This window comes from Styela clava, chromosome 4, assembly GCF_964204865.1.
Source record: "Styela clava chromosome 4, kaStyClav1.hap1.2, whole genome shotgun sequence".
Lineage (NCBI taxonomy): Eukaryota > Metazoa > Chordata > Ascidiacea > Stolidobranchia > Styelidae > Styela > Styela clava.
The window spans coordinates 16,732,699-16,756,791 of record NC_135253.1 but is presented as its reverse complement, the minus strand read 5'-3'; the positions used below and the strand labels follow the sequence as shown (position 1 = coordinate 16,756,791).

Sequence of the window (24,093 nt, the reverse complement as noted above, 5' to 3'; positions counted from 1 at the left end):
AGATTTTAGATATTTTGAAAAACGCTTTTAGTTACTCAGGCAAACAGAAAACTTTAATGCAAGCTTGCGTTGATTACACCATGAAGGCGGCCAGGGACTCGACGTCCGTGCAGGTGTCACGCGGCAGTTCAAGTCCTTTGGACTCCGCCAACGATGAGAATGTGATCCTTTCCGACTACGCTCATCCACAAGAAAGCGACATCTCGGCAGAGTTATGCGGAAGTGAATTGCACTCTCCCATGTCTATGAATTCATCCGTTTCATCAGAAAAGTAAGTAAATTTATTTATGGTTGAAATTTCAATTTGAAACTTCCAAATTATTTCAACATAATAAATTTGAAATGTAATATATACTTGATTACATGAGGAAAGAATAGGGGTAAATAGAGGTGAAATTAAAACAATAGATCACTCGAGCACGCATTAAGTAATGACAAGTAATTAGCTAATTGGCAAACTATTAGACGTTCATAAAACTTTCTAAGTAATAGGATACTAGTCCTCAGAACACAATATAACTTTGTATTTATTAATAATATTTAAAAACTTCTGTTTCTCAGGTTTTTATCGCAATCAGATTGCAATCGAAATCACAGTGATATGAGCGATGATTGCCCAAGCCCGTTTCAGGACAAGAACATTGATCCGGAGCATTCAAACAACAAAACATCACCAAAACCGACGTTGACAGAAATAAGCAAATGCAAAAAAAGAAAACAGAGCGACGAACAATCGTTAGAAGGTAGGTATTTTGGAAATATAAATTAATTTCATCACAAAGTAGAATTTTCAAAAATTACGTGCAACATGTGATTAGTATATACAACGCAATTGAATAAATATACGGTAATTGAAAAATGCATTGGTTCCCATTGTTTTTGATGAAAATAATAATTAAATATTGTTATCATAGTATGGGCCGCGATTCAGGGGCGCAACTTGTCATGTGCTATATTTACTTTATATGTATAAAATGTTATTCACGATACTTTGAAAAGCTGAAGCATAGCCCAACGCTTATAACTTATTGTTTAGTACGCGAATGAATCAGTTTGACATGGCTGCCATTTTGTTTCCTTATTCTCTCGTACAGCCTTTCTCTATTTTCCCTATGCGCAATGCTAAACAGAAAGTTTTCGTTTCAATTGAACACGATAAAAAATCTAATTTGCAATGTTTCCGCGAATTTTATTTTTGTAATAATTGTCATGATTTACTAAATTATATTCCAATGGCCTAACTGAATGTTCATTTGCTACAGTGGGTGCTATTTCAGGCAAAATAACTTTCATTTTCTTTTGTGTAAATTTCAGATGCGCATCATTTCGAAAATAACTCCGACGTCGATGAAGATAGCGAAACTGCAGAGCAAAAGCACATGGCAGATATTGTTGGAGGTGTGTTATAATTTTTCCGGAACTTCCTTATTTGGAAATGGTTAAACTTGAAACCAAAATGAGCTATTTCAAAAATTTTCTCTCGGTTAAAAAATTTGTACACAAACATGTTTGTAGCATGGTGTGACTGACTACGAAACTAATGTAGATATTTTCTCTCTCAAATTACAAATTCGACTTTGAACCGAAATGCTGTAAACTATCACTCGCATTCAGCAATAAATTGGGTGCATAACAACTTTTGAAGTTATCAGTTTTTAAAAAAGCAATTTCATTACATTACTTTGTTCATCTAGAACAGCCATATTTTTTGAAATTACGCATTATACAAATTGACAAGACATTCAAATAATATTGACATTCCATTGCTATTCAACAATGGATTTGATATATACAAGAACTGCTGCATTACTTCCATATATCTACAGCACTAAACTTTTTGAGAATATATTCGAGACAAATTCAAAATGCATAAATGTCGTTTAAATGTCCTGTCTGATATTTAGGTAAATATGCTTTAAGGTCAATGAAATGCAAAAATTATATAGATCAAAGCACATAAACATTATATTTGGTTCGGTCAAAATAAATCCACATAGAACTAACTAAAAGTATCGTATAAATATGACGATAATTACCTATATTATTTTTGATCAGAATAAAAATATTTTATGGGAACTCTTCCATTTACCAGAGGCTTCATCCCCCGGAGAATTTCTAAATCATGCGCTTGAATTTATCAAGAACGGAAAAGACGATACTTTACCCAGAAATTACTGGCAACACAGCAGCACTGATAGGAAATCACAATCACCGGATAGGATGGATGTCAACCTATCAAATACTTCGAAGCGAACCAGAGTAGATCGTGATAACATGAATTCAATGTATCAATTTTCCAACTTGAATTCAAGTTCCCTATACGATGTTACCAGGAGAGATATAAAAAGAGAGCGACCTCGTAGCCGAGTAGAAAATGCTGATTATGAAGAAACAAATCAAAGAAAATCAAACGCTGCATTTCAGCGACGTTACCAAGACATTATAGCATCGACTTTGACTTCGAACGAAAAGTTGTTCGTGGAAGCAATCAAGCGTGAAGTAGCAAGCGCGGCAGAGTTTGCAGCTGAAGCTTCCGCGATGCGCGTGCTAGAGATGCTGGAAGCAAGCGGGGTGTATCTCGGCAGATCTTCCTATAAACAGGTAGATTTCCACCAGAACAACGATATGGCAAGAGCAAGCTCTTCTTCTATTCAACAACATGAAAACAGAAAAAGACCACTGTCAACATCAAGCCCCATACCGTGAGTTCACGTTTCACACATTTAAAGTCTATTAATAATTCGATATTATTAACCTTGAAGTATTAAAAGTAAAAGACTTCACAAATTCAATATCAACATATTATACCATTTATTCACAAAGTGTTTAATGTCCTGCAAAATTACATTCATTTAGTAATATTCATTCACGATTTCACTGAATTCTTTTCGTCTAATTTTAAATCTATTAGGACAAATCAAGAAAGGAACGATCATAAGAAAGCCGACCCTATTAATACACGTCGACGAAATTCGGAAACATCGGGAGAAAGAGAGAAAATTCGAACCACAAGTCAATCTCAACTTTGCTTTGGCAGTGTGGAAGTAAATCGCGACGGAATCACAAAATCAACGTTGGATGGTGAAACTATTGATTTAACCACTGTGGGCCGTGGAAAGGTCTTTCTGGAGACACCTCAAAAGAAGAGAGAATCAGATGACAAGCTAAGGTATGATAAGCTCATATTTTGATAACATATGAATTCGATACAAACAATCTAATTTTTCTTTATTTTGTTACGCGTGCTTAGCAGGCAAGGTAGATGAAACTATTGGTTTATGACGAGACATGGCATTTCGAATCGCATAGTAAATTATACGAATCGTTTCAAACAAAAATTTCGCATCGCCGACATCTTTTTTTTTGTTTGTCCGCCAAAGGTCGGGGTGAATCCCAATTTTTTTTTAAGTTTTTTTGTAAAATGAAATTCTGACATATAGCTCTATTCTGCCAATTGAGTCATTGATGAAAAATGTTTCTTATTGTGTGTGAACACTCAGCCTGCAGTCGTAGTGATGGTTTCTTCGTTTTCAGTAATTTATGTGTCTGGAAGACCGATTACAAAAAAGTTGCATACAATTACATAACTTCGAAATTCGATTCGAAAAATTATTCTATTCAATATTGAAATCATCAGGTAATCGAAGATGCCCAGCCCTATTTATGACATGGTTCTCTCTATTTTCAGACAACCACAGAAACAGGATGAACAAACTCAAGCTTTATCTTTAGTCACTAACAAATCGCCTAAAGCTTCTGTTTCATCTTCTGCTCCAACCTCAATTCATCAGGACGTGCAAAAAATGGTAAATATGCCACAGATGATGGATTCGCTACATCCATTCATGGGATTTCCGCTAGTGCAAGGAAAGGTTCCATTCATCAATCCAATGGCTGACTTACCTGTTCCAACATCTTTTCCGAGAAGCCATCTCGGCTATCCATTTTCCAAGTTTCTTCCAGACGTAGTGTCAGGAATCTCAAAAGATCGTGTACGCAAATCAGATGACGAGCATTCGTCTTTTCCATTTTCATCTTCGATGAATCCTCTCAAGTCGAGACAGAAAACTAAACCCCGAGTATCTCCTCAAACTGACGACAGAAGAATTTCTCCGATATCTGAACTAAAACGACGAAGAGACATTCCTACAACAGCACAATTCGTGGAGGCGTCCAATACCAGTGCATTCCGACCACACGACAGCATGCGTTCTTTAGCGGCTCTTCACCACGATACTTCGCATTTGTTACGCCGCAGTGGCGGACCAGATCAAAAACCCCTGCAGCACCCACCTCCATTCAATTTGATGTATCCGTTAGGTTTTCCACTGTTACCCAACTTTCCCTCGAGTCCACATATTGCGGCGGCGGCTTTAATAAACCAAGCTAGAAGAAGTGGGGTAGCCGACTATGGTGATTTAACAAATGGTTCTTCCAGCCTACCTGCAGAGAGAATGCCGACTGTTCACCCGTCTCTTCGCAGCCAAATGAGAGACTCAGGAAATTATATGGGTAAGTTATAATATATAATTGTAGTGCGGTCGGTAATAGTGGACTTCACAAATACGAATATTGTCTCTTACTTGGTATATATTTTGGTTGAAACGTTCAAACTTAATTTCATTTTTTTACCTATAAAAGGTTGTTCGTTCGGAGCTTCACCAATGAATTTAAGGGATTCGGGAAACTATGATATGGAGGGAAGCAGCTACGCATTTCCAAGCAATATATCCTTTTTTTAAATGATTTTAAGATTACATTATATTTTAGGCAATAAATTTATATATATATATATACATACATATATCTGAATGGCTCGTTTCGATCATGTCCTCTTATTTAGGTGAATAATAATAATGAAATAATACATTCCGCAAACCAGTAATATTTTAAAGTTCCTATTAAAAATAGACGCCTATCTTCAATCACCATATGACTTATTAAATATGGCGTTTGCAATACGACGAGATCCAATGCTTTTGCAACGAAAATTCTATGAAAACCTTATAGTGATAAATAGTAACATAGGGTCGCGAGACGGAAGACATTCGTCGCTTTAGTCAGAAATTGAGCGTTTCCTTAGGCATTACTCTTCTCACGATATATCGACTTTCAGTTTTATTAACATTGCGATCATAGTGCTGCGGGTATTTTTTTCAATGTACGTCTTTGTAATACTAAGCATACCTAAAATCATCAGAAAATTTGAGTCAACATGGATTTCCTTTGTAGACAAAGGATCAGATTAAACGGCATTCTTTCGCAGTTTCCTCTGTCCTCACTTGTATATCTATAACTACAATATCCTGGTTTAATCTCATGCGTTATTTTATTATAAAACAAAATGTGAATTCCCACTTCAATTTTGGTGTATTTTGAAGACATTTTCGACCAAGGCTCAACTATTTGGCCACTCGTTTTTATTCTAAACAGTGCTATTCGTATTGACGATTATGTATGCGTGAGACTATGCTGGTAAATAGGTTATTGAGATGGCCAATATATTGCAAGATGGGTGTTTGCAAACAAATACTTTTAGCGTGCTAAAAGTCATTGTTTAATTAGCAATAAGTTGCTATAAAATATTGCATGTTTTTTTTTTATAATAGTATGGCGGTCGTTTAAATAAGTTTGTTTGAAATATATTTGTTTTCGTCTGCAACACAAAAATAGATTTGCACAAGAACAAAAATCAAGTTTTGAATAGGTGGAAGAGTAGTACATGTCCTTCCTGTCGTATTGTTTTCATAAAGATCACAAACGAGAGATGTCAAATCAGGAAACGTCGATCTCGATTTGAACGAAATAGATCACAAGCAGTTCTACCAGCGTGTTAATAGGTCTTGTTGCGATCTAACGCAGAACAATAAATTCGTGGAAAATATTCGGCCCCTTCTGCCCGCCATGCGATCACTTGCAATGCATTGACAATGTATTAATTCCGGTATACGAGTTACAGTGAAATCTAAAACGAAATAGTGATTGAAGAAGATATTCACTTTGTTTCTATAAATATATGTAGTCTCTGATAAATTTTTGCCTTAATTATGATAAGCGTCTGAATAGTAAGCTAATACATGAGGAGCTATGCACAAGTATCATACAAGGAAATATGAAACCTGTTACAATTTTTCGCCTTTCGCTATGTATGTTTCACTTTTGAATAAATTGTATTTGAGTTCCTTAATTCTACAACACATGCAAGAAGGCCTTACTCCTCAACATTTAAAGAAAGCAAAACTGATATTCTTCTACACGAGATATCCGAATGCAAATACATTGAAGACTTATTTCCCAGACGTCAAGGTAATTTTTTTTATCACAACATACTTTTATTTCCAGATGTTGATTGAATTCCAATATTCATAATTTTGTGAACTTATTATTTTTTTGTTAATAAATATCAATACGCGCTCGAAACCGTAAATGGACTTTCAATAAATAAGCAATGCTCATATTTGTTCTTATATGGGCTTTTCAGTTTATGCGTAAACATACGTTAAAATATACTTCCAATGTTCATGGCACACGTCAGCGCTTTCAGAGCCCTTAACAGAAAGCAGTTGCACTTTATATGTAGTAATCGAGTAATTAACTTCTAACTCTATCTTAGCTACGTTTCCCAACCAAAAAAGTGAACCACAATCTATTTTATTGAAGATTGCGTATGGCCTCTAATTTAGTGTCATAGTCGTTATATTTTCTGGATAAGTTGTATTAATATTATCATAATCAATAAAAATAATACCTATTTAGTTTACACGAGCGATCACATCTCAACTGATCAAATGGTTCAGCAACTTCCGTGAATTTTTCTACATACAAATGGAAAAATTTGCCAGGCAAGCGATTCAGCAAGGAGTCGTTGACCCTACAGTACTTAGGGTTTCTCGTGACAGTGAAGTTTTCAGAGTTCTGAACATGCATTACAATAAATGCAATGAATTTTATGTAAGTAGTTTCAATTTTTCATACAGAATTAGAATTAATGGGTAATATTCAGTATTTTGGAGTAATAAATAATATATCTTATTTACAGAATATTTTTTAGTATTTATAACACTTAATGCAAAAAAACGTGGTCGATTTTTCACAATATGTCCTAAACGCAATATTACTTCGAAGAAATACTTGAACTAATTTACACTTTGTCCGACTTACACTATGATAGTAAAAATAGAACTTAAGTATTTCCAATTTTCGGAAATACCATTCCTTGAATGTGGTCTGAAACGTCTTTAAATTGGAATACGCCATTTCATGTCTTATACAAAACGAACTAATATTTATCATTTGTTGGCCGACGTTAAATAAATTTCCCTATTTCACGTCACGTCACAGCGTCACGTTCGAAAACTCATAAATCTTATAGGCATCACATTACTAGGAAGTTAGAATTTATAACTAGAAAGAAAATGGATTCTTTCCATTTAATGGAATATTAAAACACGTAAATTGTAACTTTTGCTGATGGTCTAGATTTAAGTATATGAGTATGACTTCTGCTTTTAACTAAGTGAAAATAGAAATGCAAAAATGAATATAATGTTAGAGAATAGGTATCGACATTTTTATGTCGAAATAATATAATAGATAATTTCAATGTTCAATTTAAAAAACTATTATTTCGCCTAATTTGAAATGTTATTAGAATTTGTTTCCTTGGTAAAAGTGCGTGTCTACCGCCATCGCGTAACGTTATAACAGGGTCGTTTAATTAATAAAAAGTACACTGGAATTTATTTAATAACGAATAAAGTTTTCTTTTTTACTGTATATTCGATCAAATGCACTGAATACCTTCGTACAAAAATTTATTGCTTTTGTCATCGAGAATAATATGAATGAACTTCATTGGTTTTCTGTTTTTAAATTATGTGATTTGTGTCGAAAACGAAATATTCGCTTTACTCCTTGTTGTCGTTCTCTCACATAATTTCGTTGGTAATATTTCGTTTTATACATCGCCAATTACAATGTAACAACTGCTTTGAAGGCAAACAAGATGTCAATCGCAACAAAAATATCTTCAATTTGTTACAAAATCGCGGTGTGGCCACCTGTTATGTGACTGCTTGTCGATATAGGTCTGGCAACACTTGAGCTCATATCTCACAATACTTGGAGTACTCTTGATGCCATGTAGCGATGCCCTGCCATATTTCACAAGTGCACTCAAGGCCAGGCAACGCATACACGTCGGTAGACAAGGAATAAAGTTTCTATATCTATCTTCTCAACAATATAATTTCTTCCATCAAATCTGGGCCATACTTAACAGACCACGTAGGCTTTCATCCGGGTTCTCAAGTTTAATGAGGAGATTGGACGCATTCCAGCAACACCCGCGTATTTCGAGCAACGCCCTCACTCATTCGTCAACTTTTACCCGTCGCGTAGTGTCATAAGAGAGCGGGTTAAAGGTTAAATCGTCTGGATCATATGGCTCACTTCAAAACAAAAGATAGCCAGTCAAATGAAAAATTAAGTTACCCGTATATTGCATTTTGAAATATCAGTTTTAAACCTAATGCTAAGGTTAAATATATTACTGGTATCGCTAATGGATACGACTATTCATATTTTCAACAAGACATTTTGTATCCATTTCCCTTCGAAAACACGCCACTGTTGAGTGCGACATATTCCGCTTTATTAATGATACAAATGCGACAAGTATCATCACTGGTCGAAGTTTTTTGTCAAGCATTTTGGCGTGTTTACCAGATCCCAAGTATTAGAGATATACCCCAAGTGGCACTTGTGAGACACAGATACAATCGTCAAGTGTACACCAGCTTGCTTCAATAGCTAATGTTTTATGATGGCTTCTTTGAAACTGTTTTACTATCATAAATATCCAAAGACGAAAAGACCGATCGATACACTTTACTCTAGTAGGGTCCGTTGCTTGATGACAAGTTGGGGACGTGGCAATGTTGGGAAGTGTTTCATAACACGTCTTTCGAGAAAAAATAACAATAGATCGTAATCTGATATTCTAGACTGGAATTCGCTGAAAAATTTCCACCTTGTGATTTCATTTTAAACCCAGTCTAATATCGTTTCTTGACTAAACTTTGAAATAATCTTTTGAGTATAAAGCGAGTTTAATATGTGTAAACTGTTAAAAGTTCACCTATTAACCTGCACACATACAAAAATTATCTATTTGTCATGCGAGCTCATAAGAATGAGAATTTTGCAAGGTCGATGCGGGGCAAAATTAAACTTAAAATATTACAGATCATTTCCGTATATGTGTCAACTTTAGTCATTATTTAGATATTTAATTTCAAAGAAAGAATAAAAAATGCAATCTGTAAAATAGATAAAATAAAATAATTTAGGCCTGCAAAATCTGGTATCTCTTTTATTTCCATTTACTGCAAATGAATATCTAGCAAAGTCTCATTATTTTGCCTAATTTGATGACTGATAATTAATGTTATATACAAACATTTTTTGCATGAATTGTTCGTTTCCGCGTTGCCTACTTCTTGCCAAAATTATGACAATACCATCAGTATAATTTTGAGAATTATTTTAGTTCTGACTCCAATTTGAATTCACAGGCGAGGTGAACTTAAAGCGATATAGAATATATATGGCCGATTTGAGCAGCTGATCCAATATCTTTGAACTAATGATACTGATAAATAACTATTTATTTTATTTTTTATTGTTACAGGTTCCAGAAAAATTCCTTCTCGCCACCGAGGCGAGTCAGCGTGAATTTTTCAACGCGGTTCGTGCTGGGAAAGATAGCGATCCGGCATGGAAGAAAGTCATCTACAAAGTTATTTGTAAACTCGATTCGGATATTCCAGAAGTGTTCAAATCTCCAAACGTTCTTGATAGACTTCATGAAATCAGAGAATAAAGCATCAAACTTCGTTAACGTTACCTAATTGCAATAGAATCTTGAGGTGCGGTTAACGAGAACAACTGACTCGCATGTGATCGCCATCTAGCGGATAGCTAAATGAATAAAACTAGTTGGAGAAAAGGACAAACGCGGACAGGTCTTTATGACCGAACAATGACGAAGCACATAAAAATATAGTAGAACTTTACTCTCCTTGGTGTCTCAACATTTTAATAATAAACTATTATTACATTTCAATTTAGGCATATTTATTATCGTCCTAATTCAGAGGATATTATTATAGGTATTATCAATAAATTTTCCTAAAAAAGCTCAAGTGTGTATTGCATATCAATCTTTTCAATTAGATAATTCAACTTTTTTATCAAGTTCAAATAAATTAGTATCTGTGACCTCTAATATAATGATTGTGATCGCGCTAAACGTATATTAAAACTTGCTTGTAGTAAACTTATAGTAAAATGTATATATGGCTACGGTATAGCTCACTGCCAAGTTTATATTTTCCATTTGGTTTTCACAGAGCAAAACTATGATACAGCTGTGCAATAATATATATTGTAAAATCATTGTGCAAATACAACGTTCTGTCACTGCCCGTATACATACATATCATACTGTTGTAAGACCTCTGGAGGTAGTCTAAATCTAAATCATTTTTCTCTTATCTTACTTCAACTTAATTGAAACGTTGAGCCAGTGGTCAACCCTTTATGGCCAGTGGCCCCCTTCCGGAGGCTATTAGCACTCGCGCTCCTGTTTATTATTTCAGTGGTATTTATAGTGTTATTTTCATTAGTATATTCCAATTCCTATTATTATCGAACAATTCATGCTTAACATGGGGACCATGGGCCCCCGATTGGTAACCGCTACGTTAAACTATGACTCCGAATTCTTAAAACTTACTTATTTATTTACTAGCATGATTGTTACTATTAGCCTCTAGTGATAGTTATTTTCGTGTCCGTGTTACGCATTTTCTATGTGAGCCTAAAGTTAACTACAATGTGTTTCTAGATCATCAAACGCTGTTGAAACTTCGGGCACTGACAAAAATAGGTGATGTTTAATATTGTGTTTCCTGCGTAGTCTGCTTTTCGTATCAGTCAATGTGGAATGCTTTAGAATTTTTCACTTGTATATTATATCGCCTTCTCATCAGTTATTCAAATCAGATTCTTGCTATTTTTTGTTTATTTTGTTTTATGTAAGATAATTTTCGCCATTATTCTTCAATCTTTGAGTGATCCGCTGTGTTTTAGAGGTGTTACTTGATATTTACTGAATAAAAATCATAAATTGCTCATATTATGCTTGCTTAACACGGCAAAACCCAGGCTATCTCGTCGAATCGCAATGCTTTTGCTCACAAGGGATGCATACATGCCTCAAATATGCTAGAGACGAACCGTAAAGGTGCGTTCACACTGGATATGACGCGCCGCGGCCGCGCTCCTGGTCGAGCGACACAGATTTACATAGCGCGCGACTTTTTTGTATCGCTCGATGACGCCAGAGGCGGTTGCTTAGAAACATAGACGCGGGAAATTAGGTTTGGAATTTCGTCTGCCGCCCGCTTAATTATAAATAAAAATGTAGCTATCATAGGGTTGTTACCATATCTGAAAAGTCAAAATCCCCGACAAAGTTTATTTTAATGAGCCACATTCACCAATTTTGCATTCGAAACATTTATATTATGGTATAAATTAGCGATGTATCTAAACTGTCGTCGATTTATCGTGTGAATAGAATAAACACATAGCAAAACGGATCGAAATTGTTGCATCACAGTAAATCAAATGCAGATTGTTTATCGTAAACAATAACCTTTATGAAAACTAAAAATAGCACAGAGTGACAATGTCAAGACAAGTACATCTGTTGGTAGTATATGTGTCGACAATTCATGGCACGCGTGGTGATTTAATTTATTGTTTCGTCATTATCATTTTCGTTTCTTGCAATCCGGTATGCCTATTTGCGTTTATTATGTTTTGAACCGCGATGTCTGTAGTCGAGAAATCAAAATTAGATGAGAGACAATTTCAAGAGTCGTGGAAAGCAAAATTAAGGATTTATCCGTCGTAATGACAGAGCTGTACCAATGTCGTTTGCAATACCTCAAGTATTAAAAGTCATTTTGAAACCAAACACAAAAAATTATTCAAAGAAGAATAAAGCTCTTGAAAGGGCAGTTTCTCCTTACAAAATACAAAAGAGCATTTAAGAAAAAAGTCAAAAACTACGGGTGAGGGTGCCATAAAGGCATAGTGTTACAGTGCAATAAGGATCGCCGAGAGACTTTCACCGTATATATTTACGCTTTTACCGATGGATCAATTTTGGTGAACTCAGACCCTTGCTTCCTGTATTCGGATCTAGGTACCTGTGTGAACAATTTATTTTGCAAATAAAGTTTGTCTCGCGGCTGATAATTGCGAAGGTTGCGTTTAGATGAAACCTACAAATTACAAGCCAAATATTAAAGCTCTGAGTGAGGAAAAGCAAGGACACATTTCCACTAAAATACAATGCTATTGTGAACATTTTTGTGTTTATGTATCGCAAATAACTTCAATGATTTGACGTGACTTGTGCGCAAACCACCAAACAAATAGTGCAAACCATCCAAGCTATTTTACATCAATCTGTACTGTACTCAGGTCTGACTACATAACGGGATTTTTCATCGGCACGCAAACGTTTATTTTGACATTGAATTTTACAGATTGTCACTCTGAAAAGAAAATGTTGCCGACCTCTGCGGTAGTGCAGCCAAAATACCGATTACAATATGCTGACAATTCAGGTCATATGTGACATAAAAATTATCTGAATCCGACGCAATCCGTGTTGCACAACAAAGCCTTCATGTGACATATCGTAATATCTGAAAACTCGAGGATTTGTAGCAGGGATTTACTTTAATTTTTATTTAAAAATCCCTGACATTTGGGCACATTCCAACATTTCTCCCCGACGCACATTTGACCACCAAAATCCGGCATATGGCAACCTTGATATAAAAAAAGGAGATTAGCAACCGCCTTGTATTTAGCAACAATGAGGGAAGAGAGATCATTGGGTGCATTCTGTCTTAAAAAGGAGTAATGAGCTTGGCAAGTGCAGATTATTGATTCTTAACAGTGCCTTAATTACTGTGATAGTCTTCTCTAAAAATATGGTCTAATGTAATCTTATCATGTCTCGTTCATCTATCTGTCTACTAAACAGTTGATAAAGAAATCTATGTTTCATGCGATTTTACTTTTCATGCAGGTGAGTACCATAGACTGGTCAAAAGATGCGCCTGGAAAGGCGTTTCATTTCATAATTAGTATCGCATGGAACAGGAATTGTTCCATGATTTAAGGCGTCTTAAGAGTCCTCGACTCCTCATATCATTAAAACTACAATCAATTTTAGGCAACCCCTACCTCCTGGTGAGCGCTTGGGAATAACAATGAGGGGAGCAATATGAAAGTTTATATTCAATAAGGTAACAAAAAGTAAGTATACGAAAATATTCAAAAAAAATACATATCCACAGAGTAATATTAACAAACAAACTAAGTGAATATACTTATCAAATATAGAATATAAAATAAAACTGCATCGTCTGCATGTACAACAAATTTCAGATTTTTAGCAACACGAGACTGGTACACAACAATTGCGGACTCCTACAGAACATCTAAATCAACTGTTTCTGGGATAGTTAGAGAAACATGCCAGGCAATCGCTCAAGGAGGAATACCTAAATCCGTGAACAGTGAGAAAATGGGAGCAAATCGCAGATGAGAATGAAAAAAAGGTGGAATTTCCCAAATCGCATCGGGAGCATAGATGGGAAACGCATACAAATTCAGAGCGATGGAAGTGTTTTCTCCCACTCAGGTCTTGGTAAGCTCTTAAATGAAGGGGCCCTGGATATGCTTGGTGAAACAACGCTTGTTGAAAACTTCGAAGAATGCTTCATATGTGATAGTGGGGATGAGGCTTTCCCACTCCAGGAGCATTTAATGAGACCTTACCCAGGAAGAAATTTGCTGATTGATCAAAAAGTTTTCAACCATACGCCATCCAGGGCAAGACGTGTAGTAGAAAATGCATTTGGTATAATGCGTGGAACTTTTTAGGGAGGCCAATGGGTGTGTCACCACACAACGGAGAGTTGGTTGTGAAGGCAGCATGCTGTTTGCATAATTTTGTAAGACACCATATATTGACAGAGGTAGGTGAAGTGGGTTGCGAAGATCTAGAGAGGGACAAAACATAATCATTAATTTAATTTTCCACCAATGCTGAAGATACGCAACTCACATATACCTGTAGAACAAAATAAGAATAGCATTTACAGGGTGGATGGAGATGCTAAAAAAACAGTACTGGTTATTGAGCAGCAACACCTAGATGGGTCTAACACAGCATGAAAAAAATATGAAATAAAAATACAATGCTTATTAAATCAAATATGAATATAGGAATAAAATAGTCACCCTAGAGCAGAGGTTCCCAAACTTTTTCAGATTGCGGCACACTAACAACAACATTAAAAAGTCACGGCACAGTTAAAACTGATAAATCCCTTATCCTTAAATATCATGCGTTTTGACAGTAAATAAGATTAAAATAGGATTTCGCGGATCAACTGTAACAAGTCTTTATCATTTTTAGCTTTTCATTTCTGTCAGCGCAGAAAATTAATATTCGCGAAATCATGTAAATGAAAAAAAATATTGTTGTACTATATATATTGTATTGCATATGTTTTACTGGTATACTGACAGAAACTACAAACTTGCATTGTTGGGTTGGCATTGGAAACGTATAACACATATATTAGAGAAGTGTGCCATATTATATCACCTATCGGGGAACATAGCAAAATATATCTTTATATAGGGTAACCCAAAAAAACAGAAACCTTACAATATGCTTCAATTGGACTGGGTCCGTTTTTGGGTCATTTTATTATATGTGTGGTATCGAACTACTCTCATCACTGATTTGCAATGTAATAAAGTTCATGTTGCAAAAATCTTAGGAATTTTGTGACAATTTGCGGCACACTTTCAAGACCTTGGCGGCACACAGTTTGGGAAACTCTGCCCTAGAAAGGGAATTAGCATGAACAAGAGGGCAATAGTTTTGTGCCCCTGGAAGCAGCGTCAGTTCGTGACAACTTCAAGAATTATTTCATGGTTAATGAAGCTTGGCAATTACAAAAAGTCAGAATGGCATGAAAAAAAGTTATTTTTGTCTGGTTCAGTGGTGATCGTTAAAAGAACATATTACAAAATGAATATACATTTGACATCCTATAATGTATTATTTTAAGCTCAAATCGACTTGAAAAAAAGAAAAAAATTTATTCAAAATAATGTGATAAATGATCTTCACTCTGTGATGTGTGACATAATGCAATTTACAATACTTGGAAATAAACTTACTTGAGAAAAGAATTTGTGATAAATGGAAGAAAATGACTAAAGCAGCAAGATGAAAATCATGCAATTACTCCACGAGTCCACAGTGATGTAATCAGGAATGGCCAAAATGAATAAAAAAGAATATACTGTCCTAGATACATAAATGGTATTTTCAAAGTTTTCTCAAGTGATTGTGAATTTAATTTAGTAATAGTAATTGAGACTTACACTGTTTTAATTGATTTTATTTTACAAATGGAAAATTAAATCATTTCCTGAATTCAGCATCGTGAAGTAATTGCATGATTTTCAACTTTGATGAAGATGCACGTTCAGGAGAAAGTCTTTTCAGCTGTGGTAGAAGCGAAAGAAGGAACTGTTTGTCGGGGTCATCTAAAAATACAAATACGTAGAGTTGGAATTGATGTTCACATTCAATATTGTTATACGAATTCACTTTCATTTATATGAGCTCGCTTTTAATTTCACAACATACTAAATTAATTCTGGTCACACCATATCATACATAAATCTTAGATAAATCATGAAACTAAAATGATCGAACATGTTAAAAAATTACCATCCTTCTCCAGGATGTTAAAAATCTTCATATTTACTTCCTCCTTTCTTCTTTTGGGAGGTGGTGTGAAAAAAGTATCGTTTGATGACCTAGCCACTTCTTCCTCTTCTATCACAGCTGATTGAGTGACATCGGGATCAAAATTTGACGCCGTTCTATAATATGAAATAGAGCCTGAAATATCTTCAAGCAAATCAAGAATTTATAAAAAACTGAACAGATTATAACAGTATGAAAACATATGTTAAATATATAATATTAGAATGGCACAAACTTTATATGATAGTAATAAATCACAGTTCAGTATTTCCCATGCTATCAATTTTATTCCAAATAACTTACTTTCGATGCTGCACAAATGAATCTAAAAAACTCATGTTGTCGAATAGTTCCCATTTAGTGTTTATTGCAACGCTCCCAGGTGCTCCGAATCTAATACTCTCATGCTTGTTTTTAATTTTAACAAACTTATCCCTCAAATTCTTCCATTTTTCTTTCGCTTGCTGTCCTAAATAGCATTGGAATGTTAGTCGCAAAAATCGAGCTTTTTTTTTCTATTTTTTCAAATCTTCTTGGCAAGGTGATTTCGGTGTTAAGATAAATCTAACAAAGTTGTAAAATAGTAACTCACCTGTAACATCGAGCAATGCTCCAATCTCCTCCCAGTTGTTTGATTTTAAATTCATATCTCTGTAGTCTTGCCGACTCATGTCATATAAACATGGCCTAGCTTGAACTTCATTTATTAATAATTCCTCGAATGACATTATTGGAAACTACAGGTAGCTAGAGGTATCAAGGTTTAGGAAGAATTCAAAATGCAATTGTTGTTAAAACTCGCACAACAAATGACTGAATGATGGAGGCTTCAATCTTCTCCTAGTAGCCTACAGTAATCCTTGTAATCTAATTTCAATGACGAAAAAATGAGCAAGGAAAAACGTACATGCTCTAGAAGTTCCATAAAATTATGATTTAATTAGAAATTATGCATGGTCAAGAAGGCGTATAGAAATTGTATAGTTCAGACAGTCTCAGTCTGAAATGGCTAAATTACGGGACTATGAAGTAATAAAACCGAGCTCTAAAATTTATCTACTTCTAGACTAAAGGTGCATGACAAGTGGTTAAGTTTTTCTATATGTTTGAAAAGACGCTTACATCTGTACATTGAAGAAAATACATTGTTTTTCGCTGCATTAAATTTTTTGTCGTTTTTCCCGCTGCATTCACTGCTGCAAAGATGGATAGATAGTTTATTTCGAAAACTCGATAACAAAAATAAATTTGAAATGGAGAATTCTGGAGAGCAATCAAAAGCTATAAAAAAGTTTAAAACATGATAAGTATCTCATGTGACTGCCCACTAGCATGCACAAAAAAACACACGCCCCATTAAATGAGGCTTGGGCCAAACTTAAACAAAATACACGATAGTATTATACTTTCGGGCTGTTGTACTTTTAACAATTACGTTGATAATGACCAATACCTACAATCTCATGCAAAGATAATGTGGGGAGTGGAATGTAATAAATTTGCGACGATAGTCATACTCATGAAAGCTTAAAGAAAATCCAAGCCATGAAACCCTACATGCTATATTGGGCATCGCAGTGATAAGTGGTTTAATAGGTTTCATTACATTTGAACCCATGACAATTGCATCTGTATGCTATTGCACCTATGGAATTTTTTTTGTTTCACGGATAGTTAAACCCATACTAACCCTAACCCATGGGTTTTAGCACCCGCATATAGATTGAATCCGTGGATATACGCATGGGTTCAAATGTACGGTCACCGGTTTAATATACAAAGCTAAGCGATGGCTACATTCATTCCCTTCCCTTCTGCCTTAATCCCCACTGAATTTCTTGTGTGGCCCAGCTAGAAGTTTAAGTTGGTTATATGGCCCTTTTGACAAAGAAATGTTGCACACCAGTCGTCTACACATATAAAGTACCGTACCTGCATAGGATAGCTTGAAAGCGGGTCTTACTACTTACTGAATACAGCGCGAAACACCGCAAAGAGCGCAAAACAGCGCAAAAGAGCGCGAAACAGCGCAAAACAGAGGAAATCAGCGCGAAACAGAAGGAAACCAGCGCAAAACAGAGGGAAACAGCGCAAAACAGGAGACGCAGTCATTACCACCTCCTGCCACGAAAGAACCATGGCGCCTCTCGCCATGGTTTTATGGCGCTATTCCCGGTATATTTACAAGGTTATGTACCGGATTATAGGTAATCATGCGAAATTTTTTAACCTTTTTGGTGCTCCAGAAGTAGCCTCCAGAAGAATTGTGCAGCAATATGTCGCCCAACCTGAATCTGCTACACACACACACACACTATTTTCAAGTTGTGCGCCATCTTGGTGCACTTCCCCACTATGGAAAATGTTCTAAATTATGGTACCCAAAATGTGTCACCAGCAGGGGCAGACCTGCCATTACAGCATCACTGGCTACATACGTTGGTTTGTGTTTTTTAATTTTACTGCCGTAGTACTCCAACGTAAAACAAGGTGCCCCGAACTCATTGCAAAATTTTTTTCTGCTTCACACTCTGTTTCCCTCTGTTTTGCGCTCTTTCGCGCTGTTTCCCTCTGTTTGGCGCTGTTTTGCGCTCTTTGCGGTGTTTCGAGCTGTATTCAGTAAGTAGTAAGACCGCTCGAAAGCACATTATACCGGTATCCATATTGCCCGTACAATCCAAAAATGCCAACATCACTGGTTCTAAACAAACTTAAGACACATTCACCCATTTGACATTCACCGTAGAGTACAGATGGCCGCGGTACAACCTAGTTCGGATACAACACTTGCCGATAAACATTTTAGCCTAAGGCAAAACCGCATCAGAAGGCAATCGACAAAGGGCACAAAAAACAAACTGAAGCGCCACCGCTGGGCGCCACGCTTTGCGTGTAAACGACTTTATTTGAAACGGGCGCATGCCGCATACGTCGAAGCCAAGAAATTATAAAAATATATATAGAAAGCTCTCTTGGTGCCAAATGTGCTTATGCTTGTACATGGAATTTCCACCCAAACCGACACATTTTGGCAGAATAAGTCACGAAACAGATGATATCACAAATCAAATCTGTCTTCACCATCTTGTCCGGAATTCTCGAAAACGCATTGCAACTCAGGTAATGCGTTTTCAACATCCGAGTGCAGCATAATCAAGTTGTAAATGGAAAAATATTGATTAACTAACCATGACAACACAAAGTAAATGTGGAAAAATACCCAGTTCACCAAAGTTCAGCGGTCTTTGAAAGTTCGATGGAAATCTGGCTATGGAGCGTTCAATCTCTTAAACCCAACACCTCACCAATGGAATAATGGACACGGTAGACACTACAGAACTGAAGAAGGTAGATGCTCTAAGTATGAGTAGATCCTCTGTGTAACAGCCGTTCTTTGTGACCTGGACGACACCGACTGCACACTAGATATTTATTAACAGTTCAATAACGCGGTCTTTCAAGCCCCAAGTTTGTATCCTCAATCCAGAAAATCACACAACTCGAAGTATACAGTTGACACGGTTATCTTAATACAAACGTAAAAACAACAAATCAATACAAAATACTTGCAATAAATAAATAACCATACACAATTCGGCCTTTAGAAAGCCTACTCAAATTTATGAACACAATTATCAAACATAGTTAATTATTAAGTCGAACCATATTACTATTGAATAACTTGCAGCCTTCAAATCAGAAAGAGTTACAAATTATAACATACCGAATTTGTCTGCTATTCCAGGCTTAAATTATCATAAGTTGAACATGAAATCATTCGTCAATGAAATCCGAACAAATCAATTAAATAAACTATAACTGTAAAATCAATCACAAAAGGCCATTTAATGTTCATAAAATATCCTTAACTAGGCCTATGTGGGCAGCCATAATCTACATTATTTAATCGTCCTATAGTCAAAACAGAAAGCCAAAGTCGCTGAACAAGTTTAATTAACTTATTTACAAATTACAACGAAACGAGCGCCATTCTCTGCAAAAGTAAAGCGCTATCTAAAGCAAATTACCGAAACTATCCATGTCTAAGCGAGACATGTCTGGGCAAGCAATTGCCACGAAGACTCTCTCAATTGTTTCGTAACAAAGTGTGTAGAAGCACACTGTCAATCAAGGGAAATTACGGCGTCAACAATAACAAATAAATTACTACACAAGTTAAACAGACGCAATGTTTAAGTCAATACAAAAATCAAGTGAATGCGATTCTCGATGTAACATTCCCCCAGCCAGATGTTGGAACCCAGTGAAAACATCTTACTCACAAATTTCTTACATCGAGGATATCACACACTTGAAAACATTTTACTCATTAACTCTATGAATCAAGCACAACTTTGCAATTGGCCTTCTCAATAAACCCCTGGATGTCTTCACAGTAACTTGACGCACAGCTCCAAGTTTATCAGGTGTAGTTTCCATAACACGTCCAGTCTGCCACTTCCCCCTGGGTATAGTATTGTCTACAAGTAGTACAATATCACCAACTTCCATATTACGTTCTTTAGAGGTCCATTTCTGTCGTGTCTGAAGTGTGGGTAAGTATTCTTTGGTCCATCTGATCCAAAACTGATCAGCTAAATACTGAATTTGTCGCCATCTTCGTCGAGTGTAACAGTCCTTTTTGTCGAATATGCCAGGAGGTAAATTACTTGTAGGATTCAGTAATAGCAAGTGATTTGGAGTGAGTGGCTCATCATCTTTCGGATCGAAACTTATTGGAGTGATGGGTCTGGAATTCAACTGTGATTCCACTTCACAAAAAATAGTAGCCAAAGCTTCATCTGACACCAACTGATCGTGTAAGAGAGCAACCAAAATCTTTCGAACGGATCGAATTAATCTTTCGTAACATCCTCCAAAATTAGAAGCAGTAGGTGGATTGAATTGGAATTTAATATTCTCCCGACGCAAAAATTGTCCAACTTTGCTTGAATTCCAAACTTCTATTTCTTTACGTAGGATTTTATTTGCTGCAACGAAGTTACTACCGTTGTCACAGATGAACTTGAATGGTCTACTTCTACGTGCAATAAATCTTCTTAACGCATTTATGAATGAATCTGCATCCATCGAGTATGCAACTTCCAAGTGTACGGCACGAGTTGTCATGCATGTAAATATACAGCCCCACCTCTTGACAGTACTTCGTCCTTGCTTTACAAGAAAATGTCCGAAGTAATCCACTCCAACATAGGTAAATGGTCTTTCACCTGGTGTGACTCTTTCTTTCGGAAGATCTGCCATAATCTGTTTACTCACAGGTGAACTTCTTCTTCGACAAAACATGCATTTTCTGATAACAGATTTCACCATAGCGCCTCCTTTAACGATCCAAAATCGTTGTCTCAGAGAAGTCCATGTACTCCCCATACCAGAATGATGTGTAGATACATGATGTTCTCTTATAATCATCTCAGTTACATGATGTTTATGTGGAAGTATAATCGGATGTTTAACATCGAAATCAACCGGTGCATTTCTCAATCTCCCACCAACTCTGATGAAGCCATCTTTCACAATCGGATTGAGTTTATGCAGAAAATTTGCAATCTTCAATCTCTTCAGTACTTGTTTCCCAGTTGTACTTCTATGATTGTCGTTCAGCAAGGCATCAATAACTTCGCCAAATTCTTGTCTCTGTATGTATTTCAAAATGTCGTCTCCAGCAACTCGCAATTCTTCAACTTCAAGTTTCTCATTGCACTTATATTTCTTCTTCTTCTTATGAAGGTATTCTTTGAATCGAATCATCCATGCACTTGCCTTTTTCAATTTATACCATGTTGAGAAATATGAAATGAATTTATCCAATGGCTTCAAAACAAACTCAGAAACATAATTCGCAACAACTCGTGGCTTGCATCTTACAAATTCATCAGGAAGCTCAGGTAACTGTACTGGCGGTTTAGGCCAATATTCCTCTTGCTCTTGGAGAAATGATGGTCCCTTCAGCCATCGTTCATCCATCAACGATTGTACCGACAACCCTCTGGATGCATCGTCTGCCGGATTCAAATCTGTAGGTACATATCTCCACTGCAAAGCATTCGATCCCTCTTCAATCTTTGCAAGTCGATTTGCCACAAATGTTGGAAATCTTCGTGATGTATTATTAATACTCAAAAGCACGGAAGTTGAGTCTGTCCAAAACATCGACTCTATTTCTTCGAAGTCCAATTCACGTCTCAGGAATAAATCTAATTTGACTGCAAGAGCGGCAGCAGTCAACTCCAGTCGTGGTATTGAAACAGTTTTGATGGGTGCAAGTCGAGCTTTTCCTAAAAGAAACGCAACATGAATCTTCCCATCTTCATTGATTAGTCGCAAATACGATACAGTTCCATAGGCAACTGCAGAGCCATCTGCAAAATGGTGTATTTGACGAGTCACAATATTGCCAAAACCAGACGGCGCAAAACATCTTTGCATGAATATATTCTCAAGTCCGGGAATATCTTCGAGCCATCTGTTCCACAATATATTTTCACTATTCGATATTTCATCGTCCCATTCATAATTATTTCGACATAACTGCTGCATCAATATCCTTGCCTTTAGTATTACAGGTGCCACTATTCCCATCGGGTCAAATATCGAACTGAGTACAGACAAAATCCCTCGTTTTGTTGCGGGTTTTGATTTCACATTAACATCAAATCCAAAACAATCTTCTTGGATATTCCACTTTATTCCGAGTACTCGATCGATCTTTTCAGGTATTAAGTTTACACTTGACGCAGTGTCTGCTCTGTCTTTAGCAGGAATCTCTGACAGAACTTCAGGATTGGAACTTTTCCACTTTGCTAGATGAAATCCTTTTTTCTCCAGCAATTTATTCGTTTCTCGAACAATATGAATTCCCTGGTCTACAGTAGATGAGCCATTCAGGTAATCATCAACATAAAAATTTCGCTCAACTCCTTTGACAACCTTTTCGTCAAATTCATCTTGGTGATCTTGAGCCGTCTTTTTCAAACTCCAATTAGCACAAAATGGAGATGAGACGCTACCAAATATGTGCCTGACCATAAAATATTCTGATGGATCTTGTGACAAATCACCTCCAGGCCACCACATAAATCGCAATACATTCCAATCCTTCGGGTGTACTTTCACCTGATGGAACATTGCTTCGATGTCAGCCACAATAGCTATTTCGTGTTGTCTAAAGCGGAGAAGAGTTCCAAGTAGAGAATTTGCCGAATCCGGGCCTCTCAATAGTTGGTCATTCAAGGAAGTATTCATACAACGTGATGCAGCGTCAAAGACAACGCGTACCTTGCCTGGCTTTTGTTCAGAAAACACAGGGTGATGAGGCAAGTACCAAACTGCACCTTTACGGCCAACTTTATATTCATTCGGGATACGTTTTGCAAATCCAAGACTAATATATTTCTCCATAGTATCACAGTACTTCTTTTTCAAAACCGGATCACTCTTCAATTTTCGTTCAATGTACTTTAAGCGTTTCATCGCAACACTTCGATTGTCTGGCAAATCAGGACATCCTGGCTTCCATGGCAATGGTAACTGATAATGTCCGTCCACGATCTCAACTGAATCTTCCATCAATTGCAATGCGTATTTGTCTTCCTTGGACATTGATGGAATAGGCGACAGTGAAGCGTCTTTAAAATCACTTTCCCACAAACATTTGATTTGCTGGCTCAGCAAGTCTTGCTCTTGCACTTGAACGCAATGAATGTGAACATCACTGTTTCTCTCGTGAGATAAAGCTGGTCCAACCAATGACCATCCTAAAATGGATTTCTTCGCCGAAGGTTCATTGTGTTTCCCTCGTTTTTCATCCATTGTCCAAAACACTTTAGGGACATTTACCCCAATCATCAACATCACGTCTTTACAAGGCAGAGTAGGAATCTTCAATCCCTTCAAATGTGCTTAACTTCGTACATCAAATTGTGCTTCATTAGCTTTAACAGGCAGTCTATCAACAGTTAGCACATGAGATAAATCAACACTTTCTCTACCATCAAGTGATTTTACAGTAAAATCAACCGCATAACCATCTTGTGATGTTGGTACCGCATTCACAGTTGTCAACGAAAACTGCGTTTTCTTGCCCCTCAACTTCAATAGATCAAGAAGTCGCTTATCACACAAGC

The 24,093-nt window shown here is 36.4% G+C and overlaps 4 protein-coding genes across 9 annotated transcripts in view; 2 read left to right on the top strand and 2 right to left on the bottom strand.

The window, feature by feature from the left end:
• On the top strand, positions 1-11,198 carry LOC120327167 (uncharacterized). The gene is made up of 10 exons (XM_078111595.1): positions 1-271; positions 562-743; positions 1,315-1,398; positions 2,093-2,702; positions 2,912-3,169; positions 3,689-4,512; positions 4,642-4,729; positions 6,201-6,306; positions 6,757-6,951; positions 9,692-11,198. Exons 1-10 carry the CDS (start codon positions 57-59, stop codon positions 9,881-9,883), a joined length of 2,754 nt encoding a protein of 917 aa, XP_077967721.1. The 5' UTR covers positions 1-56; the 3' UTR covers positions 9,884-11,198.
• Positions 6,718-24,093, top strand: part of LOC120326543 (uncharacterized) — a 116,456-nt gene continuing 99,080 nt past the window's right edge. The window contains exon 1 of the mRNA XM_078111594.1: positions 6,718-6,721. The gene's annotated coding sequence lies outside the window, so the exon portion shown is untranslated. The remainder of the gene's footprint in view (positions 6,722-24,093) is intronic.
• On the bottom strand, positions 13,368-18,028 carry LOC120327236 (transcription factor Adf-1-like). Of its 6 annotated transcripts, none has more exons than XR_013475164.1 (5): positions 16,539-18,026; positions 16,250-16,415; positions 15,908-16,062; positions 15,349-15,720; positions 13,368-14,224 (listed from the first exon to the last, which is right to left on the bottom strand). XR_013475164.1 is itself a non-coding variant. In XM_078112026.1 (5 exons), exons 1-4 carry the CDS (start codon positions 16,672-16,674, stop codon positions 15,596-15,598), a joined length of 582 nt encoding a protein of 193 aa, XP_077968152.1. In that variant the 5' UTR covers positions 16,675-18,028; the 3' UTR covers positions 13,368-14,224; positions 15,556-15,595. The 6 variants fall into 6 exon arrangements, 4 of the variants coding, with proteins under 4 accessions (XP_077968152.1, XP_077968153.1, XP_039249630.2 ...); XR_013475165.1 differs by having other exon boundaries at positions 13,368-14,153; XM_078112026.1 differs by having other exon boundaries at positions 15,556-15,720; positions 16,539-18,028.
• LOC120334576 (uncharacterized) lies at positions 19,319-23,779 on the bottom strand. The gene is made up of 2 exons (XM_078111946.1): positions 19,671-23,779; positions 19,319-19,472 (listed from the first exon to the last, which is right to left on the bottom strand). The coding sequence occupies exon 1, from the start codon at positions 23,777-23,779 to the stop codon at positions 20,270-20,272; it is 3,510 nt and encodes a 1,169-aa protein (XP_077968072.1). The 3' UTR covers positions 19,319-19,472; positions 19,671-20,269.